The sequence below is a fragment of the Seriola lalandi genome, unplaced genomic scaffold, assembly GCF_002814215.2.
Source record: "Seriola lalandi dorsalis isolate HSWRI2012SDOR001 ecotype SW California unplaced genomic scaffold, Sedor1 jcf7180002054567, whole genome shotgun sequence".
NCBI classification, from domain to species: Eukaryota; Metazoa; Chordata; class Actinopteri; order Carangiformes; family Carangidae; genus Seriola; species Seriola lalandi.
In genome coordinates, this window is record NW_019525120.1 from 981,948 (window position 1) to 992,886 (window position 10,939).

At 41.1% G+C, this 10,939-nt stretch overlaps 1 protein-coding gene across 6 annotated transcripts; it reads left to right on the forward strand.

The window, feature by feature from the left end:
* The first annotated feature begins 4,863 nt into the window (after positions 1 to 4,863).
* On the forward strand, positions 4,864 to 10,939 carry LOC111662631 (UDP-glucuronosyltransferase 2C1-like). 6 transcript variants are annotated; one of them, XM_087176724.1, is made up of 9 exons: positions 4,896 to 4,913; positions 4,981 to 5,049; positions 5,148 to 5,624; positions 5,886 to 5,966; positions 6,072 to 6,139; positions 6,412 to 6,487; positions 8,278 to 8,576; positions 8,676 to 9,389; positions 9,889 to 10,939. In XM_087176724.1, exons 7-9 carry the CDS (start codon positions 8,283 to 8,285, stop codon positions 10,471 to 10,473), a joined length of 1,593 nt encoding a protein of 530 aa, XP_087032850.1. In that variant the 5' UTR covers positions 4,896 to 4,913; positions 4,981 to 5,049; positions 5,148 to 5,624; positions 5,886 to 5,966; positions 6,072 to 6,139; positions 6,412 to 6,487; positions 8,278 to 8,282; the 3' UTR covers positions 10,474 to 10,939. The 6 variants fall into 6 exon arrangements, with proteins under 6 accessions (XP_023272323.1, XP_087032850.1, XP_023272322.1 ...); XM_023416554.2 differs by lacking the exon at positions 6,072 to 6,139; XM_087176722.1 differs by having other exon boundaries at positions 5,148 to 5,392; positions 5,542 to 5,624; positions 5,886 to 6,487.

The window sequence follows — 10,939 nt, forward strand, 5'->3', positions numbered from 1 at the left end:
ACTGTTTACAGCTGTTTATGTGTGGGTTATGACTTTATGATGGATTGCGCCATAGATTATTGACCGACTGGGACTAGTTTGTTTTTGCCCATCTACCACCACTGATGAATATGAGAGGAAGTCTGAGATCCTGGTAACAATTTGCATTTGTATGTACAAATAGACGGACTATGGGAAGTTGTTTGGCTTCATCTGTTTGTTACATTAATGGTGAACTTGAAGATGTCATGCTTTCTCATGTGGTTTCCTTTGTTCTGTTTAATGGGTTCATATTTTCTAATCAAGTTATCTGCTTGGGATAATAAATAATGAGAAAAAAAAAGTGTCATGAGACGAGTCTCTGGCGAATCATGATGGAAGTCTTTGAACGAAGGATGATTTTTTTAAGTTCACCTTTTAATGAAAAATGATGAATTTAGAGAAATTAGAGAGCGGATTAAAGAGGCATACTAATGTTTTTTTTGCACGTGTTAGCACTCTACAAATCACAGACTTTAGCCGAGCATTTTCCAAAGTGTACCACAGGTTTTTAGGTTCCTGTTCCTTTCACTGATGTCACTCCATCTGCAGAGAAGAAAAACTTGCTTGGGAGGAATATGTGAACATTTTGTTCTATTCTCCAACTATTTGGGTATTCTGTATATTATATGAAAAATTGTTGGTGTCTACTCTTGCAGTAAGTATTGTGTGTTGCATATCACAAATGGCTTGTATGGTCTTCTAATACAGATCCCATTTGCAAATGCTATTTCAATTCATCGACATGTCATGACAGAATCGAAATTGTCTGTTTGTGTTTACAGTGACAGACGTCAACGTGTCCTTGTGGTGATCCGGGATGAGCCAATGTGATGCCATAATAAAAAAGGCTTTTCAGTTGTATCTAACTGAAGTAAGAGTGTAAGGTGTAATTAAAAAAAAAAAAAAAATCAAAGATAAATCAAAGGCAGTCGGCCTAAGACGGAGCCTGTAATCTACTTTATACCGTCTCATAGGATTTATCGGTCCTTTAATTTAGACTGTATATACTGTAGGAGGAAAAATTAAAGGTCAGTTTGTTTGTCTGTATTTGTATGGGCACATATAAATGACAAACTAAGGCCTCAGTGTATGAGTAACAAGACCAAAATCCACCAAAGTCAAGTGGGGGGTACTCCATATTTCATATATATGTTGATCTACATAAGTGTCAGATAAGTAGGACTTCAACCAGAGATGCCAAATTTATTTCCAGTGGGTTTTCCAGGGGTTTACAATGAATTGTGGTATTGCAAGCTGCACTGAGATGTAAGAAGTAAGTAAGAAGAGAACAGAGGTGGAAACTGAACCCACGGAAAGCAGATCAATTACCACCTTTTAAAGTGCTGTTTGAGTGGAATGACACGCCCTGAAGGCAGACTGAGAAAGTTTAAAAAGATTATTGTTAGACAACAGGGCTGAAAGCTGCTGAGACACAGTACAGTCAACTCTGTGCTTCTGATTCTGTTCACAAAGGACAAAGAATTTCAACATTTTTCCCCGAAAAGCTATCCATCACTGAAACACTGAGCCTTCATGTGCAGTTCGTTTCTTCCTCGAACAGGTTGGCACATGAGAGAGAAACTTCATCAGGGTGTATCTCGCAGTGGTGTTTGTTTTTATGGTCTTCATCTGTCAGCTGCAGGATCCTGCTCTAACACTCTGAGATCATCATCGTCATCATCATCATGTCCACTCCAAGGAAACTTGAACAGCTCTATTCCAAACACACACACACGCACACACAAACCTGTACTTCTATCTTTGTGAGGACTCTCATGCATTCCCTAGCCCCTTACTCTAACTCAACCCTTACCCTAACGCTAACCTAAACCTAATTCTAACCTGAACCCTAAAAGCAGGTCTTTGAAGGTGTGTCAGAAGATGAGGACTGGCCTCAGTCTATAAATGAAAGTGGCCCTCACAAAGATAGAAGTGCAAACACACACAAACACACACGCACACACACACAGAGAATGTCACCGTAATTGGAGAGAGTCATTTGGCAAGTGAATACCTGCTCTCTCTCAGTCTGAGTGGAAAAAAAGTAAACAGAGGGAAGTGTAATAGCCTGTTCAACAGAGGTGACATCGACCCCACTTCTACTTGTATGACCAGTGCTATGTTTCCATATTGGCCACTTTATTGGAGTAATTTTCTTGTGGAGTTCCTCCAAAGTCAATCCGGTGATTATTTATATAGTTGAAATTTTATAATTTGGTCCATCAGTCCAAAGACCTTTATCCCTCAGGCTCCTTTTGTGTTAACCAGTAAGATGTAACAATGATCCTCCATTTTTAACTCAGTAATACTGCAAGCAATGCAGAAAAATGAACAGGAACATATTCGCCCTCACCCAAGACTCCCAGGTACGTGTCCAGTTGTGACTCCAGCAACTGCCCTGTATACGACCTTTAGGGGATATTCAACACATACATGTAGCTGTATGTCTTGAATATCTCATGTGTTGGTATTTGCCTTTAGCTACTGAATTTGACAAATGTACAGTGTTAACTGTTTGGTAAAACTCACATCTTAACATTTGTTGAAGCTGTGCATCTTTTCCACTTATTGAGTTTCCTCCCTGAGGGCTTCCATGCACCATCACTCTTCATGGACAGGATTTGTGAAACAGCTGCCCTTCATTCCTTATCATTCTTCACCATTCCCTTCCAAACACCGAAAAGACTTAAACAAAATGCAGGTGAGGAACTTCTCCCTTTTCATATGTCCATCTGCTCTTATAATCCGAACACTATGGTTTTGAACTCTTTTCTCATTCATCGTGTGCAGGGCTGCAGAGACCCCCTCACTGCTGCATGAGTCAGACATCCCTGGGTTTCCACATGGTCATTATCCTGTCCAGAGCCCTGCTGACAAATGAAAATGGCTTGTGCAGACTGTAACAAAAATAATCCTTCTGATACTGTAATGGCAACTTCTATTTATTCAGACTTAAGCTGTTGCATAAGATATATGACACACCATACTTCTGCAGGCATGGCTGAGTAGGTTTGTACTTTAATGTTATTTTGATTATTTACTTTTCCCTGTTAATCATTTTGAAGAGGTTATTTCATGTGAATTATTGGACAGCTGATGATGAACGAAGTCTGCCAGACCTGGAGTGTAATAGATTGTGATCTGGTCTACAGGGTGTGTTTGCCTTCCTCTGTATAGCTCAGGAGGGAATCAACTACCAAAATGTAGGAAGCACCTGGAAAAATAAGGAAAACAAAATATGAAAGCTGATGGGGAGCAGTTTCCTGTAATGTCTGCTAAATGCCGTGGGGGGCAAGTTAAACACCAGTGTTGTCAATTTACCTAATATTTTAGTGCTAAATCATCCTGTTGCTGACCATAATGATGAATCCTTCAATCAGTTTAAGCAAAGTAATTAATTTCACCGTGGGTGTGTAAATCAATTTATTTATTTTTGGCATCTTACACAACATATTTACCCACTTTAACTCATGTTGTATGGGATATCTTGGAATGCAGCCTGAGACAGTGTTTCCTCCATCAATAAACCACTAGATGATGGAATTTGTCATGGAAGAAATTATCACAGGGTTTCATCCTCCTCCAACTGACTTGCAAGCACTTTTTTAAATATCACACATGAGGAAAGCTTTTATTTTTAGTAAACTGTGGTGAAACTTTATTGAAAAACTTTTTGATTTAATTGTAATGGAAGGGCAGGAGTGAGAGGGAATGAGTAATTCCATATCTCACATGTGTACGACCTCTCCTTTTGCCAGTGCAGTATTAAAAACTTGCATGCCATGTGTGAAAAGCTTGTGGTCTGGTGATATGTGTTTTTATTGTGCTTTGAGTGTCCTGTGATGCAAGGTCACATCAGACATATCAGAGAGTGACCTGCACTTTCTCTGTGGAAGTGTCTAGAAAAATCCACTTTGCCTCCCTGGTAATGCAAGCATTATCATGTTGTGGTTAGTATCATAGGATATGATACTAGCAAGATCATTATTAAAACACCATTATCTCTCTCTCCATACATTTCAGGAACCATGTCACTGCATCATGTATGTGTGGAATATTTGTATTCCTCAGTGTAAGTCTGATCCTCACACTATATTGTCTGTCTGCTTGTGTACAGATACAAGAAGTTTAAACTGACCCTTTTTTTTGGTTTCTGATCAGGTGATATGGAGGTAACGAACGTCCCTCCACTTTGGAGGCCATTTACCATGACGTCCCTGTGCTTGGCATACCCTGGTTCTTTGACCAATATGACAACCTGAGCTGGAAAGATCATTCAGTTAGAAGATGTTAATGGCCAGTTTTGAAGAAGGTCTCAAGGAAGTGCTCCATCAAGACAGACTGAACATGCAAAGACTCTCACGTCTGCACAGAGATCAGCCAATACCACTCATGGATCAGGCCATCTTCTGGGTGGAATACGTGATGCGCCACAAAGGGGCTCCACACCTGCGTACAGAGGCTTATAAGATGCCCTGGTACTCATACTACTGTTTAGATGTAGTGGTACTATTGCTGACCATAGCAACTGGACTGCTGCTCTCTGCTTTGGCCTTTTTCAGGTTTCTCTGCTGCAGCAGAAGAAGAAAGACCAAAGCCAAGCAACACTGACTGAGGTCAAATTCATTTAGAAATATGCTACAATGGGTTCTCTAAAGCTCTGTATTAAGAAAACTTACATCCGGATGTAGCAGCATAGAGGAAGCTGCCTGTGATTGATGCCAGCTGGTAGCTGGTAATTGGTCCAGCTTGGTATAAAAGTGGCAGCCTGTCACCTCCTCTTTGTCATGCGCTCCCCCCCATTGCGTCATTTCAGAACCGGACGATTGGTTTCCCTCTCAGAGCGACGACGGTGGGCTGTGCTTCTGTTGTAGTTGGTGTCTTCAGTAATGGTAAGTGTCCTTCTCTCTCTCTGCCATTGCTATTGTCTCCGCTGGCTAAACGCTGGTGTGGTTACAGGTAAATGCCGGTAACCGTGCGGGTCTCATCTCTCCCTCACTCCCATATGCCTGTGTGAACTTTCAAATGGTAGGCATTTGCTATCGCTGCTTCCCGAAATTTATTCAATTTTAACCTAGCGATGCTAATTTATTTTTTATTTTATTTTATTTTATTTTTTTTATTAGGAAGTCTCATCAGCTGACGGAGTCCACCGGTGGTGTGACGTCACCACCAGCTGATTTGAGCCGCTGCTGTTTCGTCTCCTGCTTGCTTTTATCTCCTGTTTTCGTGCTTTCTGGCTTGCTCCTCTGCTCTTGGTCGACCGCTCCACGTTCTCCCTCATGCTTTTGCTGCGGTGCTTTCTGAGGGTGGCTGGCTGCTGCCATACACAGCCATTGGGTGGTGAACTGGACTGGCACCACTTAATGTGGTAGTAATACAGTGCTGAGTGTTTGTTTGTTTTTACATTGTTTATTTCATCTTGGGCAGTTTTAGTTTAGTAGTTACCTGCCCATTTTATTCATTTTGTATGTTAATTTTGTGATAATTTTGTAGTAATTGTTTTCTTTTTTCCTTCAGTTGCTGCAGGCCGCTGGTGACTCGGGTGGTGGTGTCCTTCCCTTCTGTGTGCTGTGTCCTGGGATTGTGGGTGATTTCACATTGTGTGTTTGATTATTTTGTCCTTAATATTTCGTATTTGGTAGACCCCCCCCCCCCCACTCCTCTCACTAGTTCCTGCTCACACCTGTAGGCCTCAGCTCCTGAACCTTGTTTCCCCTTTTTCTTTTGTATGGCTGGAGTTTATAGCCTTTTTATAATATTGTAATAAAGTATACCTTGTAAGTACTTGGAATCGCGTCTTGTGCCTTGAGTATAACGAACCTGTGTGTCCCATTAACTGATAATGGTGAATAATTCCTCAGGTGAAATTCCCAAGGTGGTGTCAGGCAATTAAAATAGAATTTGGATTGGTGTGACCTGCTGCTCGACACCGCGACACTAAGGTATCTCCTTTGTACCTCCTTTATTGTTTATCAAGTAAAATTACAATCAATTGGTATACCGAAAGTAATATAACCATTAATGAATCCTTCAATCATCACATTTAGTCTCTGTCTCAGCCTTCTCTGTGTGCCTGTCATTCGGGGTGCGGGCTGGTCACAGTGGATAAGTCCAGGTCTGAATTACTTTGCCAGTCCCACCATGCGGTCTCCATCACTGGAAAGCCTTACCAATGTTAACAAAGCTCTTTGTACTTGCCTGCTCATAGCACTTTTTCAATTTTAATTCTTCTGACCTTCTCCTCTTTTGCTGGTCATTGGCTACTTCTTCTTCTTCTTAACAATGTGATTGATGTGGGGTATATCCTTTATCGCGCCACTGCTTGTAGACATTTCTCTGATGTACTTGCCTTTACTGCTGGTCTCTGCATTGATGTATCGTCTGCAGTCTCCGTCAATCAAATTCAAAACTCCACACGGACTGACATCGATGGAAGGGTAGACTACTTCTTCACTTTCCCCAGGTAATCTTTAAATTGGTCATATCCATTAGCATTCGTCAGGTTTACTGTCACTTGCTCCCACGCCCCTTTGCCCCCATTTACTCTCTCCTTCTTCTTCCCTTGTCTTGTGCATGAGCACAAACGCTGCTGCTTGCTGATTGGCTGGAATAGTGTGGTGTGACTCAGGGCAAGCCATTTTGTTAATATCCATTTTACAAAGCCAGGTACAGACAGTGTACAGACACCGGAGTTTTTTTCAAAACCCACACAGAACGGACAGCTAGCGGAACGTGAGGAGATATTCACTGAATTTGACAACGTATTAGATTAGTCGCTTACTCTACCTTTTAAAAGTAAGTATTCACTTTCATCACAGATGCAATATTTTACATAGTTTCTTGTCTACATGAACGAATACAGCATATCAGAAGTATGACAGGTGCGTCAGTTGCCTGTTCACATTCAATCCAGTCAGACTTCTTTCGTTTAGAAGCACTTCAGTAGTGTTCACAGACCAGTACTTAGATCTACAGGTGTGAGGATCTGTCCAGATGGAGAAATACAAGGTGGAACTATTTTCAATTTACAGAAATATGAGGATGTCCACCCCGGACTTCCGGAGCCAGAGCATACATTCGTAAATGTCACGGATTATATAACTGTTCTCCTGGTTGTCTCTCTCAGTTAAACTAATACTTAGGCTGCAGTTAAGTAAGAAGTAAGACTTAATTTGTACAGCTATTTTTCAAAATAGGGTTGAAACGAGCTTCACAGTTGCAAAAATATGATAAACACAATAACCTATTTCAACTCCTCCTAGGCAGCGGTGGAAAGTAAGAGCTTACATTCACCGTACTGTAAATATTATACTTTTTACTTTTTTTGCTTTAGTTAGTGACTTTACAGATTCAGATTTTACATATGGAACCTGTTAAGAGCTGTTAAAATATAATTATTTGTAAAGGATTTAACCGCCAAACTGTATAAAATTAGACCACCACCCCCTTTCCCTCTCTCTCTTTCTCTATCTCTCACTCTCTTACTCAAACCCTTTCTCTTATGAGGCTGTATTTGTTAATGTTAACAAAACACATAATTCCAGACCTTTGCTTGAGGAAATTTTGTCTAACTTGACTTTATCCTCCTAAGACCCGAACTCTTGCATGGCATGCATTTTTAATTTCTCTTTGCTATTTATTCTGATTGGGACCTGAGAAAAATGATGTCCACATATGAGGACATTAGTTTTAAATTTCAATTACTGAGTGGCAGTATAATATCCTCATATGTGGTCACCAGGCCCTTGTTGAGAAAAAGTTAGTATTGTGGTCTAGAGAACCCAAAATGTGAGGTCCACATATGTGGACGCCAGGTCCTAGGAGGTTAATGAATTTAAAATGAACACCCCTGCTATATTGTATTCCTAATTTGACTAAATTGGCTATACAATATTACTAATATTACCTAATACCACATGAATGTGGATAAGACGAGTATGGCAGCAGCCATCTTGATTTGAGTGAGAGGCACACATCGTCCAAAGCAATAATGGTCTTAGGCCCCATCAAAGCTGAAGTGGACCATAAAGAGAACTGAGTCTTCCTTCAAATTAACTCACAATGTGAATGCAAAAAGAACCCTCTTCCCTTTTCTGTTGGACCACTTTAGGAGAACTGAGTTTGGTTTGTATAAAAAAATATATATGTGAAAACAATCTCAAATAGACCTACTATTATCAAAGCACGTACTTCTTTTGATGATAGTTTGAAGCTCATTATCAACACCGTTATTTCTCTCTCCATACATTTCAGGAGCCATGCCACTGCATTGTGTGTGTGGAATATTTGTATTCCTGAGTGTCTGTCTGATTTCCTTCACAACACCTTGCAATGGAGGGAACATTCTGGTGTTCCCCGCAGACGGCAGCCACTGGGTCAACATGAAGATCCTGCTAGAAGAACTTCATGCCAGAGGACACAACATCACTGTGATCAGGGCCTCCACCAGCTGGTACATCGCAGAAAAGTCTCCTCTCTATACATCTATCACAGTTGAAATGACTGAAGGTTATGAGGACTTTTTTGGTTCGTACCTTGAGGAGCATATGAGGGTATGTCATTTAGGATGATGTATTGGGCGTCACTTGGGTCATTTCAGCATTGAAATGCTGTGCACTTTCTCAACACTTTTTTTCTAACCATTTTTTCAGGCGGAGAGAGAGGGGGCTTCAGCACTTACATTCTTCAAACTCACCAAGGATTTCCTCTCTATGGTTGCTCAGGGCCATTTATTGTGGTGTGAAGCCTTCACTCAAATCTTTGATGATGAGAATATGGTCAAAAGCTTAATGGATTCCCAATATGATCTTGTTCTCACTGACCCAGCCGTATCAACAGGGGTCGTACTAGCCAAATATCTCAAACTGCCCCTGGTGCTCAATGTTCGTTGGATCACCAGCGGAGAAGGCCACTTTGCAATAGCCCCCTCACCACTCTCTTATATCCCAGTGCCAGGATCGGGATTAACTGATAAAATGAATTTCATGCAGAGGATCAAGAACATGTTTTTCTACAGCATCATACTGTTGCAGCAGAAATTCATGCTGGGGCCAAGCTACGATGCCCTCTGTGATAAATATATAGAGGGTGGTTGTGAAATCATCGCACTTCTTCAAGAAGCAGACATTTGGTTGTTCAGGTCTGATTTTGTGTTTGACTTCCCCCGGCCCACAATGCCAAATGTTGTCTACATAGGAGGGTTCCAGTGCAAACCGGCCCAACCTCTGCCAGCACACCTGGAGGAGTTTGTTCAGAGTGCTGGGGAGCACGGAGTGATTATAATGACTCTGGGAACTTTGGTTAATGCTTTGCCCAAAGATGTTGCAGATGAAATTGCCAGCGTCTTTGCTAAGATGCCTCAGAAGGTAACACATACTCAGTAACACACTTACAAAGATATGAAATGTCAAAAGCTAGAAATGTGTAACTCAAAATGCTTTTTGTTTGACCTGGAGAGACCTGGAGAGTCTAGTGCAGCAATTAACTCATAACTGCATTGTTCAAATTAAAATCAATACTACTTTTCAAATAGACAGAAAAAATAATAAATGATTAAAAATCCACAAATCATTCCTTGAATGAATACATTAAATTCAAAAAGGAATATATAGCCCTGTGATGAACTGGCAGCCTGCCTAGGGCGTCTAACAAATCATAATGAGTGGGTGTAGAAAACAGATGGAGTGATTTATAGAGGGGTTGGAAATAACACCTAATAAATAGTTCACTGTGTAAATCTAGATTTCTAGGTTTTACTAATTTATCATGTAAAGCGTCTTTTGAGTATCAAGGAAAGTGCTCAGCACTGTCTGCTTGTGTACAGATACAGTAAGTTTATACTGATTCTTTTTGTTTTCTGATCAGGTGTTATGGAGGCACAAAGGGGGACGTCCCTCCACTTTGGGCAACAACACTCTGATAGTGGACTGGATGCCACAGAACGACCTCCTGGGCCACCCACAGACCAAAGTCTTTGTAGCTCACGGAGGAACCAATGGAATCCAGGAAGCCATTTACCATGGTGTCCCTGTGCTTGGCATACCCTTGTTCTTTGACCAATATGACAACCTCCTACGTTTGCAGGAGAGAGGAGCTGGAAAGATCATTCAGTTAGTTGATGTTAATGGCCACAGTTTTGAACAAGGTCTCAAGGAAGCGCTCCATCAAGACAGCTACAGACTGAACATGCAAAGACTCTCACGTCTGCACAGAGATCAGCCAATACCACCCATGGATCGGGCCATCTTCTGGGTGGAATACGTGATGCGCCATAAAGGGGCTCCACACCTGCGTACAGAGGCTTATAAGATGCCCTGGTACTCATACTACTGTTTAGATGTAGTGGTACTATTGCTGACCATAGCAACTGGACTGCTGCTCTCTGCTTTGGCCTTTTTCAGGTTTCTCTGCTGCAGCAGAAGAAGAAAGACCAAAGCCAAGCAACACTGACTGAGGTCAAATTCATTTAGAAATATGCTACAATGGGTTCTCTAAAGCAGATATAGTTAAAGTTATAATGAATCCTTCAATCAGCTGAAGTAAAGTAATTCATCTTATCATGGGTGTGTACATTTTGTGTCTTTTTGATGTCTTTGTCACAACATTTTTACCAACTTTAGCTCCTGTTGTATGGGAGATCTTGGAATGCTGCATGAGACAGAGTTTCCTCCATCAGTAAACCATTAGATGATGGAATTTGTCATAGAAAGAAATTGTCATGGCGTTTCATTCTCTTCCAGCTGACTTGTAAGCACTTTTTATGTCATGCACACAAATTGATTTTTTCTGGAGATGTGAAGAAACCTGATATTATTGTAATGGAAGGGCACGAGGGAACGAGTAATTCCATATCTGACGTGTACAATCTCACTTCCTGTCAGTGCAGTATAATAAACTTGCATCCTGTGTGTGACAA